Below are 24,333 nucleotides of genomic sequence, written 5' to 3'. Positions count from 1 at the left end.
GAATTCTTTAAAAAAAAAAAAAAAAAAAGTTTTTGGGAGTCCCTCTAATTCTCTAATAGTTATGTTAGTTGAAACAGGCTTAAAACTTTCAATAAGATAAGGAAATGAAGTCTGGTCTTGCAAAGCCATTTAGTAAAATTAATTATAAGGTTTTAAAAATGGAATTTAAAATATTTCTGTATTTTAGTATTCATTTTCCCCACTGATTGCTCCTCCAATCATAGGGTTATACTGTACTACAATAAAACTGTCTTAGATAATATGAGTGGTGCACATGTGTCTGTGATCAAATCCATTCAACAGAAAGGACTGAATAATGGACACAGTGTAATTCTATTGGTGTCACATTGGTCACAATCAAACCAACCTGATTTCTACCGGCTGGATGCCTGTACATGCCAGAGCAGATTTCTAAATAGTCTGACTTACAGAGCATTTTGTGAAATAACCCGTGTTTACCTCGAAGATCCCATTACTCTGTATGTAGGCTGTGTTCTCTTGTTTCCCATTAGTGTACAAATATCAGCTGAATTCACAGCTTTGTCCTTATATTTGAAAAACAATCCTGCCTGTTTGATCATCTCCTTGTATAAATCAAGGCTAGAATTAAAACTGATCTGGGTTCACTCTCTGAAGCCTAAATGGCTGATTTTATCTTTGTGTCTGTGTCAGCTCTCACCCTCCACTTTATTGTTTCACTGTTTTTAAAGTTACACTAAAGCCAACAGCCCACGGCCCAAAGGAAGTCTTTCTTTCTATCTTTTTCATTTTTCCAAAGTTTTTCATATATTCTGTCAAATACCTGTACTTTTCGGGCTCTCAAGCTGCAAAACACCCTGAAAGCTTAGGAATTTGAAAGGACAAATCTTTGTCCGATCAAAGTCTCACAGCTGAAAAAACGAAAAGTATTGTTTTGCCTTGGTGCACCTGCAGCTTCATTCAGCCTGACATCTCATGCTGATCATTACACAAGTGCACACATTCCTCAAAACTAATCATCAGGACACACACCAGGCAAAAATGTCTCAGATTTTAGCTACATGCACTCTGCTGACCCCATACCTCAACTGTGAAATACAAATGATTATAGAAATACAAATGATTGGAGTGAAAAGGCACTGGCATCCTGTTCTTTTACTTATTTCAACTCTCAGACAGCATAATGTGACTGTCAGAACATCTAAAACTGCTACTGACTGAGTTGTTGTTACACGGTCACTTATTTACTGGAAATATTTGCTTTTTAAGACAAGATGATGAGAAAAGGCCATGGTGTTGAAGTGAACAGTTTAATATTTATCAGCATCTTTTGCAACACTTTCTGTCTGTTCGTCAGAATGCTGCTTTTGTGGTGCATGTTTAACCCAGTAAGGCATCCATGCTTTTTTGAAAAAATTATAAAGAAAACAATTACAGAAAAAATTTAAGAAACTGTCAAAGAACATTTTTTTAAATGACTTGGGTTGACCTTGCATGTATATATTGACAGTACCATTCACACACAGACACACACAAACACAGCCATTGCACAAACACACACATGCATTGCACACACATATTAAGTAACCAATAAAGGGCAGGGTCAGTGTAAAGAGAGAAAAGAGCTGAGCATAGTTATGTGGCCACTCTTGATGCTGGAGCTCACTTGCACTGAAACACTTCAACCAGACATTATTTCTGCACAGCAAGGACTCAGCATTCTACCTCCAGTGTTCAGTGAATGAGCTGCTAATACCTCAAGAGGTTACACTGCTCTTCTAATAATCCAAAGTTCAGAAAAGCCGTTGGAATTTCAGAGCCGATTACTCTCTTTAACATGCTGTAGCAACAAGACGACTTTTACTTCTTTTTGATTTTTTCGGCTTTTTTGAAAGGACCCTCTCAGAAACACTTTGCTGGGATTTTATCTGAATTGATGGTATTGTGTTATTTGTTTGAATGAAGGTGCTATTGTATGCTTCGCAAGCCAGCATTCTCATTATATTTTGTATTTTGCCAAATGAGTGATGACTAATTCAACAGGTAAGTCTGTCAAATTTGGTGTCATTAAAACCTAAAAATACAACAGACAAAAATATTCTAGTTACCACAACTGATGTTTCTCCTTCAATATTTCCACAGAGACTTATGTAATGTTCATCAGCTAGAACAACATACTCCTTTTTTGCACATTGATGATTTTTAAAGGAATCTAATAACAACAGGATCAAGCGCCATTAACATTAAGTCACCTTGTAGAGTTGTGGTTGTACAAAACTACAATGGCTTTTGGTGACCTCCTAGAGCAAGTGGGCAGCACAGGACGCTTCCAGATCCTGCATGTGACCCTTCTTTGCATACCTGTACTCATGATGGCCAGTCACAACCTGCTGCAGAACTTTGTGGCTGCTGTGCCCTCTCACTACTGCAGCACGCACACAAACCTCACTCAGTCCGAGCTGAGCCCGGAGGAAACGCTGCTGATCACAGTGCCCCTAGACCAGAAAGGGAAGCCTGAAAGGTGTCAGCGTTACATCGTTCCTCAGTGGCACCTCCTGGATAAGAATGGGACCTCCATGTCACGAGAGCAGGGAGACATTGAGGATGGTTTTGCCGTTGACCTGCAGGGATGCACAGATGGGTGGTCTTATAACATGACTGAGATGAGCTCCACTATTATATCTGATGTAGGGCTGCATTTTTCAGACATTTCTTTCAGTCTGACTTTTTCCGTCACAGTGCAGATATATACATGTTTTCATTTCATGTGGGTTAAACTGTATTGCATTTTTGTCAGTGGCACTTGGTGTGTGATATGCGCTCCTTGAAGCAAATGGGACAAACCATCTACATGGGAGGTGTCCTTGTGGGAGCCGTTATCTTTGGAGGTCTTTCTGACAGGTAACAGTAATCTCATCCTCACTGATTTCACATTGATAGTACAGTTCTGTCCTCAATATGGCAGTTATCTGTAATTATTAATTGTATTAAATGTTTCTGCTACAAAACTGGATCATTTTCTACAGTCTGACCTCACTGACCTAACTCTTTGCAAATCAACCTGGCTCCCAGATACGGTCGACGCATCCTCCTGCTCATCTCTAACCTGCTGATGGCAGTGGCTGGAACGTGTACTGCTTTCTCATCCTCCTTCCCCCTCTTCTGCGTGTTCCGCTTCGGTTGTGGCATGGCTCTGTCTGGCCTAGGGCTCAACACCTTCTCACTCAGTAAGTTACTCAGCTGAATTGGGAGTATTCCGTGTAAAAGATTAAATAATGAAAGCCAGATAAAAGAACTACATGACAAGTTAATTGTGTCTTTTTCTGTGATTCTTTCATTTCAAGTTGTGGAATGGATCCCCACTCGTGTGCGAACGGGTGTGGGGACCCTCACAGGTTACTGTTACACACTGGGACAGCTGATCCTGGCAGTCATAGCCTACTTCATTCGGGATTGGAGGTGGTTAACCTTGACTGTGTCTTTGCCCTTCTATGTCTTCTTCCTCTACTCCTGGTAAGATGAAATACAATAAAAATTGAAATTTTAGTGTTGACATTTAATATTTAAGATTAAGATATAAATATTGCACTACATAAACAAATAAACTCTCATACAGGTGGTTCCATGAATCTTCAAGATGGTTAGCTCTGAGTAACAAGCCTGAACAAGCCATCAAAAACCTCAAAAGTGTGGCAAAATTTAATGGACGGCATGAAGAGGGAGAAAAAATCGACATTAAAGTAAGGAAATGTAATGTATTTGTCATACTGCAACATCTATCTGTATAAAATGATCTGAATTGAGAAGACTCGTTTATGCACAGATGCTGCAGGAGTCCATGAAGAAAGAGATGTCATGTTCACAGGGTTCCTACTCTGTGTTGGATTTGTTCCGCACACCCATAATGAGGAATATGACGGTCTGCCTCAGTGCAGTCTGGTATATATCCTGCTCTTATCATGGAAAAACTCAGTGACAGTTATTAAGCACCTTTTAAGCACATTGAAATTGCAATGACACCATCCATTCTTTTTCTAAATTACTTATTTTAGGTTATCAACAAGCTTTGCCTATTATGGTCTTTCTATGGATCTTCAAAAGTTTGGAGTGGATATCTACTTGATCCAAGTGATCTTCGGAGCTGTTGATATCCCTGCCAAAGTTGTCGTAACTGTATCCATGAGCTTTATCGGACGGCGGCCATCACAATGTGGTGCTCTCATCCTTGCTGGAGTCACCATTTTGATCAATGTGCTGGTACCTTATGGTATGTTATAATATATGCATGCAAAACAAAGTACAATACAGGTACCATAATATTACACTGCAGAAACAACAGAGATCTGATGGATGTTCCTCTCCTGTGCAGATAAACAGACTTTGCGCACGTGCCTGGCTGTGGTGGGTAAAGGTTGCCTTGCTGCCTCCTTTAACTGTTGTTACCTTTACTCTGGAGAACTGTACCCGACCATCATTCGGTAAGTCTTAATTTGCAACGAACATGCAAGAATGAGTTTGTTTGTTCAGGAATTTAGTTTATTTTCTGATACTATTGAATATTTAATTTAGTAATGTACCTCAGTCCATTCAGTTTAAGCAAATCAGAACACAATTCATGAATAAACCAGATTAGAGTTTCCCTACTGGATTTACATTTTAGCTTGATAATCAGATTGAACTGCTGAACAAATCGGTTGGTGGTTCAGTGGTCTGGAGCCAGAATCACAGCTGATTTTAAATTTTTTTAAAAACATACAGCAGAGAAGCGATGCAAAGTGTGTATGCAGTTAGTCTGCAGTTCAATGTACAGACGCACTATGGCAGGTGAGCAAATAAAGGTGAGAGGGCAAATGGGCAGGTAAAGATTTATAGTGTCAAACAGCCACCTTCGACAAAGATCAATCAATCTTTATTTATGTAGCGGCAATTCACAACAAAGTCATCTCAAGGCACTTTACACATAGAGCAAGTTCTAAACCCAGGTTTAATTTTAAAGAGACCCAACACCCCCACATGAGCAAGCACTTGGCGACAGTGGCAAGAAAAAACTCCCTCAAGAAACCTCAGGCAAAACCAGACTTAGAGTGGGCGGCCATCTGCCTCGACCAGTTGGGGTAGAGAGGACAGAGAGGAAGGATAGGAGAGAGAAAATCAACATTGAAGCTAGTAGGTCCACGACTGGAATCTGTCATCCAGACATCTAAAGATGACATAAGGTCTAAACAGTGAAGGATCATACACACTGAACTCAATGAACACATCTTTACACAGTAGTTGTAACAATAGGATTCCCTTTGCCTTCAAAACAGCTGCAATTCTTCCAAATATGCATCCAATAAGGAGCACAAAAGTGCTGATGACTGCAGTTTTGTTGTTTATCACCCCAAGAAACTGCAGACACTGTTTGCTCCAAAGTTCCTAAAGTACAGCCTTTTTTGAACAGGACATCAACAAACAAACAGCATTCAAACATCTGACCCATTTAAATGTTTAGTTAAACAGTCATTTTAAACCCTCTGACCCACAATGTGTGCTTTTGAATTGAAGCTGTATGGTTGGGATGAATTTTCTATTTAGGGTTACAAACAATGTTGCAATTTTCTGTTTAATTCAATTCATTTTCAACCCTTATATGTCACACCTAATATCTGCACCTTGAACATGTTTTAACTAATTAAAGAGAAGTGTTTAAATTTATTTGTGGTTTGAATTTTGCGATTAATTTTCAAATGTATAATAACAAAATGCATTGAAGGATGAGTGTATTTATGGGTGCTTGTAAAATGAAATAGTTGTGCTTTCTCTCCCTCAGTCAAAACGGCATGGGTTGGGTATCCATGATGGCTCGTATAGGAGCCATGGTGGCCCCTATGGTGCTTCTCGTAGGTGAATACATGCCTTGGCTGCCTGGTTTAATTTATGGAGGAGCTCCGATCCTTAGTGGGGTGGCTGCAATATTTCTCCCAGAAACACTTGGTTCACCCCTTCCTGACACAATACAAGATGTGGAGGACAGGTAAGATTGAGTTTGTTCCTTGTATAAATCTGCTTTTTATATCTTGTCCCAGCATTAATTTTAGCAAAAGGAAATAAACCTTTGGAAAGAGTCCATCACTATGGTTTAAAGCAGTTCAAGAAAGAGAAAAACTGATGCATCCATATTTCCATTTTTGTATCTTTAACAAAGGGGATCTGGGAGACGCTCCAAAACTCCACCAAAGGAAGCAATAATCTTGCAAGACACCCAGGCGAATCTCCTGAAGCAGGCAGCCTGAGGGCATCTGTATTGTACTCTTGATGCTTTTGCTGACATGTTAATGGAAATAGAGTGGGTACTGCTTTTTTTCTCCAGCCTGTTTATCGGTTAATTCCCATAAAGAGTTTATTATGTTGCACAACTACTGGACAAATGGATTTGCAATATTATTTTTGGACAGGTCAATACATTGTAATGAATAGCTGCAAACAATCAAATTTATTTTGTTTTACAGTAGCTTTGAGGACTTTAGTCTAACTTTGCACCAATTATGTATTATATTTAATATATCTGTTAAACATGAATTTCTATATACATTATAAACCTTCCACACATTAAAGAGTGTGCTATGCTTCATTGCTATTTTTTTTTTAAAACTTCTTATTACTTTATATTCAAACCTGTATTTTTAAACAAGAATGTTTTGTATTTTCATTAAAATTGCCACCTATTCATTTATATCTTTTGTGTATTTCTGCTTTTTTTTTTTTTAGCCTTTTTTTTTTTTACAGTCTGTAGAACTCTCATGTCTTGTTATTAAATGTGCAGATTCACTGTCAGCTAAATGAACTGAAACAGGTCGGATGAGCCTGCTTGTTCAGGATGAGAAATCAGTGAGTGATATTTAGATAAAGCAAAACAACGCCACCCAATGGGAGACAGAAATACAACCGCAACTGCTAAAATCAGGGAATTGGCTTTGCCTCTATGTCTCTGATGAACCTCTCGACAAGATCTAGTAATGAATACATAAATGAATAAGCTTAACTGACGTTGCATGATTTTTATCCAGTAAAGCAAACAGACAATCACATATTATATATTAAGTAATACTCTAGTTATAATTTTACATTACTTTTTAACTTTGTGTTTACAAGATGACCTCTGGTTTTCCATTTAGACGTTAAACTTAAACTTTTGTGTCTCACAGACAGTCTAGCTAATGTCTGCAGGACTTTTAATGGAAAGAGTGAGTCATGGGTATCCATTTATGTTCAATGAATGCGAGACAAAATTTAATAGGTGAGAGATGTTTTCACCTACAAAACACTGTGAAGTAGAATAAAGGGATCGGATATAATACCCTCTACAGTATGCACAGTGAGTGCTACGAGAAAGACTGCATTGTGTACATGAGCACAGTCAGATTTTGTAAAATAATTTCACAAACAGAGTTTATTTTAATATTTTGTCTTGTGTGTTTTAACTTGGTCACCTTATTTTTGGCTCTGTATTCAATATCTCTATCCAGTGACAGCTGTACTTCCACAGTGAAATGCCAGGCCAAGACATGTCTAAACTGTTGGTGGTGGGTATAATGACCGTGAATGCTATAAAGTAATATACACCTAATCTTTAATGTAGTGTTTAATATGATAACATTAAGCTGCAACTCTCTTGAAGGTGCATAAAATGAAACTGGATTAATACATTAGTTCTGAGCCCATAAACAGAATGATTCTTTTATATCTATAACTGGATATGATAGAGAACATGACTTACCCACAGCCTACAGGGTGAATTCTTCTGCTGTGTGCTTTATGAAGCCTGCTGTTGTGCCACCATCTAGTGGTGTATCCATGCTACTGCATCAGCTAAACTAAGAAATCCCATTTTTTTCATTACTGTATATCTGTATATTATAAAAAATATTGTCCTTTATTTATGGAAAACCAATTTTTAAATATCACTGATCTAATTAGTTTGAACAAATTACTTTGCTGTGTCAGGTCTCTCAGTTTAACATGTTTGTTTTTATGTGTGTGTACTTGGCACTTGAGTGACAGGTTTCAGAGCTGAAGCACATCCAAAACTTGTAAACCATCAATCATCATATTAAAATACCTCAAAATTAGACAAAGTGTGTGTGTGTGTGTGTGTGTGTGTGTGTGTGTGTGTGTACTCTTGAGACAAGCTGTGTATCGTGTGCGTTTTCCCAGATATGTCAAACCGTAAGCCAAGATGACGGATAGATCAAAAACACAGATCAAAGCTGTTCAACAGAAATAACTACATCGTAAAATGATATGAATAAAGATTTATTTTCTCATATGAACAGGTGGTTTCAGTTTTCATTTTTATTTTACAATCTATGACAATCTCGCATTTTTTTCTTTTTTTCTAGCATATTTCAGGAATGACATGGGGAAACGTTTTTTTTTATTGCTGAATGTTAAATGAAATACACTTTCACTGACTGGAAAAGAATTGTCTGCTGCTTTTTTACCATGCACCCATCTAACCTTGACCACAAGGACATGCAGAGGAGAGGTGTTCAAACATTTCAAGCGAGGGTGGGGGTTAGGTGGGGGTGGGGGATGGGGGAAGTGGAGGGAGGAGGGGGGTTGAGGGTTTGGGGGTGGGTTCATAAAATTAAACAGAAGAGACTGGCAGGACGTGCCTGGTAGCATCTCGACTGGGTGAGAGGACTGGCAAAGTGAAGGGAGTATCACGTTTAAACTAGAGGAGCACTTTCTTCTTTTGCATTTTTCAGACATACAAAATCAGACCCAGAGGTGAAAAACTCAATGAAATATCTGCAAGTGAGGTGTGACCAAAGACCATTCTCTATAACAATACCACTGTGCATTTACCATAGCAGTTAGAAATGCAGATCAATCTTTTAAAGAGTTTAAAAAAAACAAAAAAAAAAACAATAATGATCTGATAATTCAGCATTCAGCTTTTTAAAAAAAAAATGTTTTAATGAGGAGTAGAAACATACCAACAATGATGAAACATCATCAGCTGTCCTCTCTCACTGAGTCACTTGTAATGGGATTGACATTTCTTAAATTATCTTTTTAAATATTTACTTTTCCTTCAGTGGAGAACAGAGGTCTTAAATGATTTCATTTACTTTTAAAATTATTATCGACTAAATTTGAAATTAATAGATCTGTCAACAAGACAAAGCGGTACACAGTACTATTGGAAGAAACACTATTTGGATGATATTTGACATTACTGGAAGTGTGCATGTAAAGTGGAGCGCTCTAAACCAAGTGATAAAATGGACAGTCATTCAATGGACATGTGAACAAGAAAGGCTGACAACTTGATAGATGGCTGCATAATGGCTTTAAAAAATAACTCATGTAAATATGCATTTATATCATGTTATTTCATTCTACACTATAGGCATCACATTTTTTTTCACACACAACACACTACAGTCACCTCTTAGAAAATGATGTAATCAAACAGCAAAATAGAAAGTTTGCATATTTTTGCATTGTATGATCCTCCAAAGTTTCACAGCTATTTCACTTATATTGTCTAGCACGTTCTGCACTGTTCTCTACTGAGCTGCTTCCACTTGGATTTCCTTCTCTCTGTTTGGGAGTGTTCAGGGAACTGGTAGACTGTATGTTAACATCAAGGTCCTCAACATCTGAGAACTTCAGTCTTAGGTAGACCTGAAGTTGAGGAAGAGGGTTTAAGGTGAAGGGGTGGGGAGGGCAGGGGGAGTGCGGGGGGGTGGGGGGGTGTGCGGCGCATGTGGAAATCCTGAGACACTGTGTGGCCTTTTAACACCAGCCACAAAAAACAGAATGGACACAGAAGGATGATGAGGCATGGCATTAGGGGTGGAGTTGAGTGAAAACAGATGCAATCGTCTTGTTTTGCCCCCACCTTCGATGGCGGGGGTCACCCTGTGCCAAGCGCTTGGTGTTTGTTGGCCTCATAACTGACTGACATGAGGAAAGCCTGCTGAGAAATAAAGGGGGACTTAACTGGGGCAGGCTGGGAGGGGGCAGAATAGCTGTAAACACATCAAGCAATGACCTGCATAACATACAACTCTACAGCAGCTTCACCTGTCCACTTATACTGGGGAGGGAGAGGGACGGGGCCACTGTTCTGATAAAGCACTATTCTGTGAACTTCTGATACGCTCTTTTGTCAGCTCTGCTGAGATGCCAGTAGACCCACATGTTTGATGTTACCACAACAAACAATGAAATTCATCTAGCAATCACAAATACATGCAAGCAAACTGACATGCGTGCACACACACAAATACACACACGCACGCGCACACACACACACACACACACGCACGCACGCACGCGCACACACACACACACACACACACACACACACACACACACACACACACACACACACACACACACACACACACACACACACATTCTCTCACTGTCTCTTTCTCTCTTTCTCTCTCGGTAGACATTAGTCAGAGGGCAAAGAGGATCTACATTGTATTTATCAGGCGTTCTATTAGATCCCAAATCATAAACCCTACAGGCGAATTATATTAATGTAAACATACACTTTATGTTGGAGTGGTTTATATTGCGTGATATGGAAGGGGTTATCTTCCAGTGGGGCTAGACTCCTCAAAGAATGCAACTTGGAAAGAAAGTAAAACAGGAAACCAGAGAGGAAAAAAGAACATAAATGTGTATAAAAAATGAGGCGTCCATATAAGAAAGGCTACAAAAACCTCCACTGGCCCTCTGGCATCGGCATACAGCAAAAGGCACCACAATATTACTCTATTTTTTACGTTGTGAAAAAACTGGCACATCTTTTTATGCTGTAAATCAAAATGTACATATAAATAGAGTTTTCCCTATAAAAAAGTCTTTGCTGTTAACTAGTAGACAACTTTTGCTAAAATGAAAATAAATATTTCATTTGTTTAGAATATCTGTCAGTTATATAAAATAAAAATATTTCTTATAGATGCAGGTCTATACTATATTGATTTTTGTTGGTTCATTTTCACTCTTTAATGGGGTGTATTGTCCGGTTTGGAGCGTGAGTGTGTAAGTCTTGTATGCATGTTCCCATGCCCACTGTGCCGCCCTGATGAGTGAGAAGTCCGACTGTCCACCGGCCTGTAGATGGTGGAGGGCTCAGCATTCATGTTCTGCATACTGAGGAAGGGCGTGCTCTCACCGTCCTCCTCTGACTCACTATCTGTTAGGCAGCTTCGAGACCCATAGTCCCGAGATGCCTCATATCCACGTGGGGCCACGTGGCCATTCAGTCTGGATCTCCGCCAACGCCGGCTACCAGTTCCACTGGACCCACTTCTCTTTGGTTGCTCCCGAGAGGAGAGATACTCCTGGGTGGTCTCATAGTCTTCATCCTCAGCTAGCCGGTAGGGGCTGGAAGGCAGGCTGCCCCTGCTGTCATTTAGATAGGTACGACGCTGCTGCCGGTAGGGCTCCTGGCACTGGGCATCGTGTAGGGGCACCTGGTAGCGACGTAGCAGAGGCTGGTCATCCCCCAAAGGGTAGGGGTTGTGGACAGCAGGAGGGAGAGACATGGCATGGCTGGCATTGGGGGATGTGATCTGGAAGGTAGGCACCTGCGGGGGCAATGAATAATGGAAATCCACTGGCGAGAGGCGGGCTGGTGTCGTCAGGGCTGACACGTATCTGTTGTAAATACAGAAGGGAGGAAATAATTAAGTAGAGAAGAGCAAAGAACAAAAGTGAGAGAAGATCGCACCAAAAGCAGTTTGAAAGTTTCATAGACATTCTGTTAACTGAATTAATATTGCACCAAATTACAGACACTTAAATATCAAATATAGAGAAAAATTGTTTTTCATTTAGTTTAGAATGTCTCTTGAGCACAATTGCTGTAAGGTTAACATAACATACAGTACTTTCAATCACAGTAATGATCTGTACTGAATTGAATCTAATATAGTTGGCCATTTCATGTTAGTATACTTTATTTGGTACCCTAGTACTATTCAAGACAGGTTGTCTTCCTGCATGCAGAACCAAAGTTTCTTTAATGGGAGGTTTACATCATAAGTGGCAAAAGTTAATATCTTACCACAGAGGTGATAGTGAAACGATTATGCTCATTTATGTTGCTGCTCTCACATTCCTCCAACTAATATGAATAAACTCCAACTCAAATCTAAACAAGCATGTTACAACTGTGGCACTGTTATTCACTATTCAGTCTGTTTACAACAGACAAACTGAATTATAGTTTATCTAAACCTTGCTGAGTTTTGATTTTTGTTGATAACATTTGCATCACTTCTTGGAATACAATTTGGCCATATCTGAGCTTCTCAAGCATTTTAAGCCAAAGTGAAACTGAAGTTCTCAGGCAGAGGCAGCTGTTTTGGCTTTCTGTCAGACTAAATTGTCTTCCTCTGCTACCCTAGGCTCTGGACCAACCTGCCCAACAAGATCGCCCAGCAAACCATGTGTTCTACTTTATTTTAAGTCTGGATTTAATCTAATCTTTTGCAGTGTGTTAGCCTCACACTCAATTCCCATGGTTGTCATTTTTCCATCCATTGTTCACCTTAACTTAAATCAGATTTGCCCAAATTTGCAACTTAAAAACATGGAAAATCTACAGTATGAGTATCCTCATAGATGCTACACATATGTTTTTCTATATTCATAATACCATAATCATAGACCAACTAAACATTCATGTCAACACATTTTGAAGGCAACTTGAAAGACTTGATATGTCACGGATGGTGAATCATTGTGGTTCAGAGTCTTTGGTGTGTCTGTTTATTGCCTTTAGGAAACTACACCAAGCCGTGTGAGACACAAGCCTGAGATATTCCCACAACACTGCTGATTCAGCTGATGCAGAGGCTGTCGCCTTGATGGAAGAGGTGCTTGTTGCCTGGGATGACTCTGTGGGGATGTTGGTTATGCAATCTGGCTACGCATAACAATTCAATGGCCAAAGCCTTATTCATGCACACATACCTACTGTATGCAGACATAGTTGATACATCTTTTCCGGTTAGTGTTGACTTTTCATTTGATTTTTGCTTTTTATTTGATTTTTGCTTTTTATTTTTACACACAGAACTGCATATTTCTTTTTCAGGTTCTTATGACCCAAGTTGGGGGCATATTTCTTTTTGTCGGTGAAGAGGAAAGATGGTACTGCTCCTGTGCACACTTGTCACATTTAAACAGAGGATATTGGGGCTTTGTACTTGTAAAAACAAATGTTTTCTATGACAAACCAGTGAAAGGTGCCTGCTTTGTGGTCACCTTAGCTCGCGTTGACATTTTGAGATTTGAATATCATGTTGTCCTCTAAACTCTGTGTTTTTATTCACTTTGTTTTCAAGCAGACTTTAAACTCTACCTTACTAGTCCATGATTCACTTCTTCTTCCTCCTCTTATTCTTCTTCAAAAAAGATTTTGCTATTACAAAAATAGCAATGTGCTTAAATCTGTGTTTTGTTGAAGCTTTAGATCACGAGTGACATTGAGTATGACCAAAGAGAGTCATGTGGAAGACCTGCATACACATTTGAATAAAGTGTGCTTGGGTTGTTACGCTCTAGTTAATGTTAAAGGACAGAAATATTTGGGAAATATGCTTGTTTGTCTTTCTACCCAGAGTCACGTGAGAAGATTGATATATCTGTGCCTCCAGGTGCAAAAATAGATGCAGGATAAATATAGATAGCTTTGGAGTTCTACTTTTGACAGACAGAGCTAACTGCCTCTTCTTCCACATCTTCTTATGTGACTCTGGCCAATATGGCAAGCAAGTGTATTTCCCAAAATGTCACACTATTCCTTGAAGGAACACTTTGGCTAATCAGAATAACATACTGGCTTGGGAGTAATGTTATAGATGCTGTAGTTCCCATTGAAATAAGCACTGTTTCTCACTCTTGCCTACCTTAGCGTATCTCATCATCATGCCTGCTGTGTGTCATTTTCCACTGAGTCTCTCAGAGTGCCCTGACTGGCCTCTCGAGGCTGAGAGAGAACCAGCAGAGAGAGGAAACTTCTCAAAATGTTCACGACAAACCTAGTGTCATATAAGCCACACAGGCCTTATTCCCCACCTGTCACTGTGTGGAGAGTCTCCCAGCGAGTCAAAGGAGTCTCCGTATTGTAGACCTGGCCGATGGGGGTCAGAATAACCACAGTGTGCAGCGCGCCGGGCCCGTGCCTCCATGCACGCAGGACTGCTGCATTTACTGGTCCCCACGGACGATGACATCATTCCCGGCGAGTCAGAGAGGATACTGTCAGAACGTTCCAGGCTCCATGTCCGTTCCTCATGTCTGACAAATTTTAAAAGGTGTCAACACACACACACATGCGCACACCCCAGCATGCCCCACTATGATTCTTTTTTTAAAAAAGAAGTTGAAAATGAATCTTGGCAGTCAATGTATCTGTTGTGATCATTTACCAAATTAGCTATTTGGCTTGTTGTCAGAGTCTGTGTTTATATAAAATGATGATGATTAATATCCTGAATGATGTATGATGGGAATACATGTGTAATGTATTGTGCATGCTTACCTGTGAGTTGATGAATGGGCTCGTGTGGAAGAGTTGTGAGATCTGGAGGAGGCATGGCTGGCAGGGAACGATCCCTCTGTTGCAGGCCGTATGACTCGTTCAGTTGCAGGGACATTCTTTGATATGTACTGTGTTGAAAAAATGGATTTGGCAGGTGGTGAGATTTGGAAAAAAGACAAGCTTTGATCATACAACCACGCATGAAAACCATTTGTACATATGCGTGTGTAAACTTTAATAATGTTAAAGATCCTTTTAGAAACTCACATCTACCATAGGGATCTCCTCTGGTCCTGGTCCTGGGTGATCGGGTCCGTTAGGTAAGTTTCGATTGGGGTGTTCTGGACACATGTTTTGTCGCAGATGATTGTGCATCCTATTTCTTTGTTTCCTGTTGAGCAAATCTTGGTCACTTTCTCTTTTTTGGTTATGATGAAGTAATGGTAATTTTTTAATCAATGTGTTTTTCCTATAATCATTAACAACTGTGAAGAATTTAACATGCAAACATGTCTAACAATATAAAAAGACAACAGTTTGAGGCAGTAAACACAATATTCTATTTTCCACCAATGTTTTATATTACAAACACTACAAACAGTAAGCCAGCAGCTGGAGTATGCAGTGAACTGTTTAAATAAAATGCTGGCAGTAACAGAAATGTAAAAGGAAAGGCTATTTGTTTAAAAATCAGGAGCTGATCCATTTATCAGCAGGACTTACTTGGTTTTACAGTAGGCAACCACACACACGATGCCCACCACCAACAGAGCCACACAAATACCCGTGATTGTCAGGACTCTTTTCTGGTAGAGTTCCTCTGCCTCTGTCAAGATCACACCCACAAATACGCAGACGCACCCACACACACCACATGCACACAGTGAGAGAAATAAAAGGAGAAAAAAAAATTAGTCTCTTGAAGGTGCAGTTTCCCACTTTTTCACTGTACATCTACATTTTTAAATTTTTTTTACTAGATGCTGAGCAGTATGACGCTTCATCCCTTTTTTGACAATTCACTTTACAGTCAAATCTCTCCTTCTCACAAATACAACAGATACTGTTGCTCCCTGTGCTGCGGTTAGATGGCGTAGGTAGATGATCAGCAATAGTTACAATGATGCATCAAGTAACTTTATTACTTATATGAAAAATCTATATAATTTCAAATAATATATGATACAATAATAATGAAGACTCATAAGCTAAAATTTAATTTGCATTAGTCAGTTTTATTAAGCTCATCATGATGCTTGCATTATCAGTAATTTAATTAATTAATAGAAGTCTTCATCTGCTCAGGCATTCAGTAAGCACAATGTTGAAATCTTACAGTGCAGAATTTTAACAACAACTAAATATGAAATGAAATGAAATATCATGAAATATGAAACTGGGGAAATCTAGGCTGATGCTTTTTGCTTTTCCAGAGAAGTGCTGGTTTGAGGTTGAGGAAGACTCTGTTTCCCCTAAGGAAAATGATGGAGCCAAGAGATACAGTAGTATTGTCTCTGGTAAATGATGTAATTGGTTTTGTACAACTCCTTCCATCTGAGGTTTCCTCCTTTCAGTCACCAGAAGCCATTTTACGCCAGCGTGCCAATTTGTGTCAAGTTTCTGACACCATAAATAAATTATTGTAGTCAGTTTATTTATAGCAGCAAACTGGGTTATATTTCAGCAATAGTGCTTGATATGTACTGATAATGAGTTTACAACATAAAAATTACTCTGGTGTCACTATCAAGTACTAACACAATGTCCTCATGGTAGATAAACGCACTTAAATGATAGCATAACTTCTGAGAAAACATTCATTTTACGCTCTCAACCACTAAAGCACTTCTCTGGAAAAGGTAGCAGAAAACAAGAGCTAACAAAGAAGGAGGATGAAAATAGCGGCAGATCGAAGAAAAAAATATGACTGTAGGATCTAAATATAGCATTGCATGCTCACATCACAGCATCTACTCCTTTAAGGATAATTCAAACTGGTAACACAGATATTATTTTCTTATATTCACAATTGCATTTCAGGTATACTAACGGCGGGGTGATGCAAGAAACATGGACAAGATCACACATAAATACAAAGAAAAGGATGGCATAGCAAAAGGGAAGGCAGACACTAAAGGCATGAGGCTAAAGGGGTTGGATAGATAGAGTTGAGATCTGAGGAAAAGGAAATTGGTAGTTACAAACATGATATATCATGCTTGTTACAGATGAAATGATGATCAAAAAATCAGTCAGAGATGGAAAAATACCACGAGATAGTTATTAGATCTACTTTTCCATTGCACAAGTGTGAGAGGTGCAGGTGATGACATCCATGTTAATGATGTTTGATGGAGAATAAGTTGCACTGACTAGGTTTTTAAAAAAATTCTAATGAGTTAAGGTATGATATGGTAGGAGATGGGTTGGTTAATCGAGGGACAATATGATTCACAGTTCACACCACAGGCTGGACAGGAGCATGTCAAAATGAAGGACATCTACTTAGTAGCTATGCGAGGAATCAAAATGTATTGTTCCATACCCATAAATTCAATCCCAAGATGCTCTGCCATTGCAGAGGGTTGAGAGTTGGAAGGAAAAAAAAACAAGAAAAAAACAAGAAATAAAGACCAGATTAAGAGAGAGGCACCTTCTAACATACAGTGGAGCAAACAAATATAGGCATTTCAGCAAGTGTGACAACAAACACTTGAAATGAGTCAGTTATTGTCAGAACAATGTGGTCAGTAACCTCCGAGACAAGACACCACAACGTACTTGCAGCATGCAACACACACTTCAAACGTCACAACACAAAACTGCATGACACACAGCTACCATATTAAGTTTAATTTTCTGTTTCATAACTTCTTCACTCTACCCAAACATTTATATCGAGCGTATGTTTCAACACAGTCCAATGGTATTGTTGCTTCATTAAGAAGCACGTCAGATCTTGTTTAACGAGCAACTCCTGATAGAGCTTTGCAGAAGGTGCTATTTGATTAGATAATCAAACGTAATCCCCTAATGGGAATAGGATATGTTAAGCGCAGTCACTCTCATATACTGTGAGAGAGAAAATATGCGTGAGAATACCTGTGCTTTCAGTTTTCTGCTTCCTAAAAACGCTACACTGTCAGTTCCTGAACACACCCATCACATGAACAGGCAAGTTAAAAGGAGTGTATCTGTACAGTATCGGAAAATAATCGCCCTGATTAAGAAGAATTATGGTCGGACCTTATATTATATGGCAGAGTGAGGCCCAGGGAGGTTGCACCAACCAGCTGAGTTCATATCTCTGGCAGCTCAGTTGCTTTACTTGGGTTGAAGCAAGTCCCAGCTGTTCTTACGACAACATGCTCTTGTTAAGCCAAGCCCTTATGGATGAGGAGCAGAAGCCATCCTCCTTCTCTCTCTCTGGTATCTCCTGGGGATGGGAGGCGCCCCTCCAGGAAGCGGGTCTTTAAGTGTGCAAAGGATGTGTGTGTATGCACATGTGCCTGTGTGTGCATGTTTACTGTGCGCTCGTTGGAAGGAAATTTGATTTATTCTCCTTAATTGAGAGTAGATAATGTGAAATATATGAGAGGCTGTTAAAAGTGTTGTGTAGCTTTCCAAAAATACAAATGTTGTCGTACAGCTCACTTTACAGCTCACTTCATGTGTAAATGTTTCATGGAGCTGATTTCTACAGTGGATCTGGATTTTTGAAACAATGACAGCTTAATGACCATGTGCAGAAACATTTTATTACGTTTGACTCTTGGATGGAATTGTGGCTTAAACTTTTCAATTTGAAATCACGCCCTTTGATTATGTTTAAAGATGATGCCATAAAGAGAGGTTTTTCTTTATGTGTGCATGTCATCATGTACGAATGTATCTTGTCTCTCTTTTTTCTTTAAAGGTTCTATGTGTAAGAATCAGAAGGTCCTTCTCATTAGTGACACTGGTGGTTGCTAGGTGAACTGCAGCCAGTATCCTTTTGCTTGCGCTCATGCCCATACTCCATCAGCGCACAGAGGCATCAGCAAACAGGAGTGTGAGACTTCTTGGAATAACGTAAAAGATCTCTGACATTGTGTTGCAGTGTCCAAAGACACACACAGAGCAAACACAAAGAGGCTCCTGCTGCGTTGTGGCTACTGTGGTAGAGATTTGTGGGTCAGGGTTTTTTAAACCAAACCCACCTGTTCCATTATGAGTGCTGCGGTCAACAGAGGCAGCAAGCTGTCTCAACCACCCAAAAAACAAAGTTTCTGTAGCCAGAAACAGAGCGATAGCTGCCATGATTAGGTGGCTAGCCAACCTGGTGGGTAACAGAGCTGGGGAGCTAATATCTTCCAGGTGTTTTTAGTCAGACAAGTTAGCAAAGTTTTTGTTGTGGTGGGTGCCAGTACATTAGCGGTAAAGAGGCAAGGCACCTGGAAGTGCGCAAAAACATCACATCTGTTGGATTTTTGCAGAAAAGACAGGCCGAGTCCTTCACATAAAAATTCCTAGCAACTACAGGGAAAGGTCTAATCTTTTAACTAATGTTACGTGTTCACACAAAAAAACAAACAACTAATACATGTAAATTGCTGCATAATTCTTACATACAGTCCCTTTATGTCTGCAGACTGTTAGGCCATTCTTTTCTAGACCAAATGATCTAAGCTCTGTGTTCATGTGGCTGCAGGAGAACTAGAAATAAATGCTGTCGTTGATGCAGTCACACAGCTGCACTCAAGTTAAACAGAATGCAGAAAGAGCCATGAGTGAAGGAAAAAGAGCTCCCACACACCACCTTCCACTCTGCCAAAAAACAAGTAATTTCAGCACAGTACATTACGACTTAACGTGATATGAAATTACTTGTAGTTAAGACAGCGGTTTTTGCATGGTACTCCGAGCCAATATACAATAAACAGCTCTGCATGTCAGGCTATAGGGATGAGACTCTGTGTGGCAGCATCATTCTAACTGGGATGTTACACTGAATTGAGACCACATGGGCTTGCAAAGACATGACACTGACAAATACGCAGTAAGATAGTGGTAGATCTCTTATAATAATCTTAACTAAAATACTGAGGCTTTATATTTAATTCTAGTCTTTGATTATTATACAGTGTTTCAAATCTTGTGCATGTTCTTTTCCATAGAGAACAAAGCTACAGTAAATTAAATCTCAGTTGTTTGTTTTTCAGTAATGCCATGTCACTCACAACTATCAATATAGTAATCCAACAACAGGAAATATTGAAGTGTAAACAATGAAGACTGCAGTAACAAGTTCATAAAGAGGCACAATTCCAAACCACGTGGATAGTTTTCAAAGCAAAAACGTTAGGGGCAAGATCTATCAGGCTGTAGTTCTCTATAAACCTTCTTCTAATCTTTGTATAGATCTGTAGTTGATGGATGTGTTTGCTGATGTTGCCATGTGGAGTGATGCAGAGTTGACTTCTCTTTCCCCAGGCTAGCGAAGTTGTTTGACACGGCACTCTAGTATAGCGTGTGAACTCTGTGCTGAGGACATCTGAGAGAGCAGTTAGCAGTGAGAGCACCATTTTGTTACTACTTCTATAGCAATGTGTGTTAGCAAGAAATTTAATTTGCTGAATGTGGACTTTGGTGTTTACTAGAGTCTGGCCGTAATTTAGGTCATAAGCAAGTTAGTGATATATGTGAAACTAGAAAAAAGTGCCTCTAACCACTTGGCAAGTGAAATGTTGTCTAGCCTGTGTGTGCATGTATGTTCCAGTCGAAGCAACTGTAACACAACAAACACGAACACTTAAATATTTGCAGTAAATGATTGTTAAATCCCTAATTATTTCATAACCAAATTAGCTTTGATTTCCACATGTTACAACTGGTATTTTCATGTTATGTCATGTTGGCTCACGTATGAGCAGGGGCGGATTTAGTGATTTGGGGGCTGCAGGCAAACTCTGTCTTTCTTGATTTTCACCTTTTCTCATACTGGGAATGTATGTAAATGGTATTGGTACCAGAAGTACTCAAAACTGTTTTCTTAAGTAGAGACTATTCATACAGCACTATACAATTACTGTTAAATGTCATATTTATACTCAAAAGTGACAAGTAGTATTATTAGCAAGTGTACTTACTTAACTGTACTTACTGTACTTAACATCTGTTCAGGGTATGTTTTTTAATACTCATGTAATACTGGAGAGTTGAATCAGTAATAACGCATCATATTTTATTTGTTATATTTTGTGAGTAAAGTCCGGACCTGTAACGTAACCAGGAACATTATCTATCAGGTAAATGTGGTAGTGCAATGTTTTCCTCTGAAGTAGAAGTATCTCATATTGTTTATGTGCTATGGGGGGCTTTTGTAAGTTATTTCAGGGAACACTCAGTTAGAATAGTAACATAATTTGATATTTTTAATATCTTAACATCATGATAAATCTATAGTTGTTTGGGGCCCTTTAAGTTGGGGGCCCCAGGCAGTTGCCTACCTTGCCTAATGGCAAAGTCCGCCCCTGTTATGAGTTACATATTAAAGGATGCACTTCTATTAAAGGGTCACACTTTCACAGTAATATACAAATGAGATAAACTACATTTTGGGCTCCTGCTGACCAGATCCTTGTAACCGATGACTCTCAACAATCATTTCTTTGTCATTTTAAAAGATTCAATCGTTCATCATGCCTATTAGTTAATGCTAATTGGTCAGGCCTGGCTTCATCTATGGATCAGCTCTAATAGGATCATTCATGTTTGTATTTGAAGCTGATAAAATGCATAAACAGGCATTATTAGTAAGTGAGCTGAAGGTAAAGCAGGGTTTTAGTAATTGTTTTGCCATTAGACTGTGTTGTTACATGCAACTGACTTTGTGCAAATCAAATCTTGACAAAGCATTTAAATTCAGCCTCATACTTGTTATCAAACTTATTACCAGCTCTTATTCTGAGTGCACATGCAATATACTGTGAGTTAAAGGGCACACAATATTACATGCAGACCAAACACACTAACAGTCTCTGCTAAACTGTGCCAGCTAGTGAATGAGTCATCAGAGAAGGCACAGACACAACTATTAGGTAATAGCCTAAGAGGAAATTATTATTGCATTAAATTATTATTATTGTTGCATTATTATGCAACCTCTCTACACCCAGCATGCACGCATGACACAAGGACAGTCTGACAGAGTGACAGAAGAGGAAATTGACATACGGTAGAAACTGGCCATAACGTAGGTTTGACAGCGATCACCAGTAAAGTCATTTGGACACCTGATGGAAAGAAACAAAGCCACAAAAAGAGAGGGAGGAGAAGGGTGGTGGATGAGTGAGAAAGAGAAAGAAAACAGGAAGAGAGAGGGCAAGGGTGGAGTGTGAAGGAGAGTATGCATAAGAAAAAAGTGAGGAGGGAGAGAGGGAGGGAGGGAGGGACAGGGAGAGAGGGAGGGAGACACAGAATTAGAACAACAGCACAACTACAGACAGCAGAAAGCAGAGTGTTCCCATGGATGACACCACCTTGTAGATGGTGTAGTGCACAGCTCATTGCGTGTTGACCTGAGAAGGAGAAAGAGGAGGAGAAAGAGGAAGAGAACTTGTGTGTGTAGGGGGGGGGGGCAGGAGTCCACAGAGGTAATCCAGTGACAACTGTGTCTCTGTTCTCAGCTGCTCATATCAAGTGAACATACTTTTGAAAGGATTGGGCATGTACAACCGCAGTGGCTCGGTCTGTAAGCATCGTGGGCCGAAGTATCCATCCGGACATCTGGGAAGGAGCAGAAAAGTGTTATGAAAAGGAAAACACAGGAAGTGAGGTGAACTGTAAATATTAGGGATTCATATCCCTTCACAGACATTGTTAAAGGTCACAGTGAAACCATATGGACATCGCAAAATACAGGCAACTTTGACACAAGTGTTAATGTGTTCATTAACACACCAAACATGACAACATCAGCGATGAATGTGCCACCTGTTCATGTTTCCATTAGAAACATGAACTACTGATGATAATAATAATAATAATAATAATAATAATAATGATAATAATAATAATAATAATAATAATAATAATAATAATGCTTTACTAGCAATTCTATAAAATAAATTAACCAGTAAAACATTTCACTGTCTAAAAATAAAAAAAGGAAAAGAATAGAAAAATAAAAAATACCTCCTACAAATGAGGTAAGAAGTGTAAGAGAGAGGAAAAATATAAACTGATATATAATAATATCAAAGGTCAATAAATATTATAATAATAACTTTGACCAAACCAGGATTAAAATGGTCATATAAAAGGTGATATACTGTAGCTTTCAGGCACTCTGACAACAAAGGCCTATTATCCTTTTGACCAGAGTATGGATTTTGGGGAGATGAGAGAAGAGTAATATGGAGGAATATGGAGGAATAAGTGGAATGTATCTGTGGATCAATCATGCACTGCGTTGTAAGTGATCAATAAATCAATTCTAGGAAGCCTGTGCAGCAAATCTGAAAATGTGGTAATGTGGTTTCTTCTCTTGGTGCCTTTTGGGAGCTCAGTAACTGTGTTCATAACCTGCATATGTGACAGCTTTATAACTGGTAAGACGGTGATGTGAATTAGTCAAATCAAAAGGAAATAGTATCCAATTCAAATACGGTTCTGAGAAAAATATTTGAATATGGAGATGGCTATCAGTGAAAAATCATGACTGTACAACTGTTTACTTGTGTTTTGAAACATACGTCAGAGTTGTCTAACATGATTTATGTTATTATAACTAAAGACAGACAATCATTCTCATCAAATTGGTTGGGCTAAACCATATTTCCTTATTATAACCCCATTAGGATGAGCAGTCGCTCTTTTAGGGGCACCAACATTCCACCCGCAGTCACAACTAGACCACCAATCCAACAAAGGTCATTCCTCGTGATTTACTGGTTTCACACAAGGCGTCCCAGGAGCACCATAACATTCAGCATTTAATTACTCATTCTGAGTGATGGCGTTGTACTGGGGGGATAAGCTGCACCTAGACCAAGGAAACTCGGCTGGAAGATGAAAGGAATAAACTGTCACGACCTAATGTAAAAATCAGATGAGTGTGCAGAAACCCACTGTGGTGCAACTGCAAACTCTATTATCACTCTTTTATCTCATTGGTTTTCTAAAAAAAAAAAAAAAAAATAAGTGGGAGGAAATAGACCGTTCATTATTCAAAAAATAAACACAACATTTAGGAGGGAGAAAAAAATGAGAGTTTTACCATGTGTTAGGAGACATTAAACAGGACCTGTGTTTTACAGCAGACATACTGTACATGCACAACTCATTTCTTTCTTAATTCCCGGAGAGAGGAGATTCGGAAGTTCTGGTAAAGGTTCCCAGCTTTTGTTCTAATTAACTCCACTTTGTATTCATCATTTAACATTTTACTGGCAAAATACATCTTTATAAGGATGCTTTATGTACGATGACAATGAATATAAACCGTTACTTATATATTTATTAATATGTTGAAAAGAGCCTGAACTTTCTGAATTTTAAATTAACTTAAGTGAAGGAAAATATATTTAATTGAGTTATTTACCAGCTTTAGGTCATTTCTTAACCTTTCCTTTGCCCCCCGCAAAAGTTTTTACTTCAAAGTGAAGGAGTGAAGGCATAAAAGTAGGGCTAGCTGTCTGCAGGACTTGTTTAGCCAGTGAGTAATACCCACTGAAGCCTGGCCTATATTGAATGAGATGGCTGTGGGGCAACAAATCCCTGCAGGCCTTCACTGCATTATCCAACTTTTC

General features: G+C 39.1%; 2 protein-coding genes across 2 annotated transcripts in view; one reads left to right on the top strand and one right to left on the bottom strand.

Moving 5' to 3' along the window:
- The first annotated feature begins 1,627 nt into the window (after window positions 1–1,627).
- On the top strand, window positions 1,628–6,694 carry slc22a6l (solute carrier family 22 member 6, like). The gene is made up of 11 exons (XM_053331699.1): window positions 1,628–2,022; window positions 2,122–2,666; window positions 2,777–2,880; window positions 3,052–3,206; window positions 3,324–3,492; window positions 3,596–3,719; window positions 3,803–3,918; window positions 4,032–4,246; window positions 4,349–4,457; window positions 5,792–5,995; window positions 6,167–6,694. Exons 2-11 carry the CDS (start codon window positions 2,262–2,264, stop codon window positions 6,252–6,254), a joined length of 1,689 nt encoding a protein of 562 aa, XP_053187674.1. The 5' UTR covers window positions 1,628–2,022; window positions 2,122–2,261; the 3' UTR covers window positions 6,255–6,694.
- A 3,755-nt stretch (window positions 6,695–10,449) lies between these two features.
- LOC128371248 (pro-neuregulin-2, membrane-bound isoform-like) overlaps window positions 10,450–24,333 on the bottom strand; it is a 69,552-nt gene continuing 55,668 nt past the window's right edge. The window contains exons 5-11 of the mRNA XM_053331516.1: window positions 21,758–21,816; window positions 17,088–17,111; window positions 15,266–15,368; window positions 14,810–14,933; window positions 14,543–14,670; window positions 14,077–14,298; window positions 10,450–11,649 (exon numbers count right to left, since the gene is read on the bottom strand). Coding sequence (XP_053187491.1) covers window positions 10,995–11,649; window positions 14,077–14,298; window positions 14,543–14,670; window positions 14,810–14,933; window positions 15,266–15,368; window positions 17,088–17,111; window positions 21,758–21,816 — 1,315 coding nt within the window. The 3' untranslated portion in view covers window positions 10,450–10,994. The remainder of the gene's footprint in view (window positions 11,650–14,076; window positions 14,299–14,542; window positions 14,671–14,809; window positions 14,934–15,265; window positions 15,369–17,087; window positions 17,112–21,757; window positions 21,817–24,333) is intronic.

The sequence above is a fragment of the Scomber japonicus genome, chromosome 13 (assembly GCF_027409825.1).
Source record: "Scomber japonicus isolate fScoJap1 chromosome 13, fScoJap1.pri, whole genome shotgun sequence".
Taxonomy (NCBI): Eukaryota; Metazoa; Chordata; class Actinopteri; order Scombriformes; family Scombridae; genus Scomber; species Scomber japonicus.
Note: the sequence above shows the minus strand (reverse complement) of the source record. Positions and strands in the feature narration are given on the sequence as shown.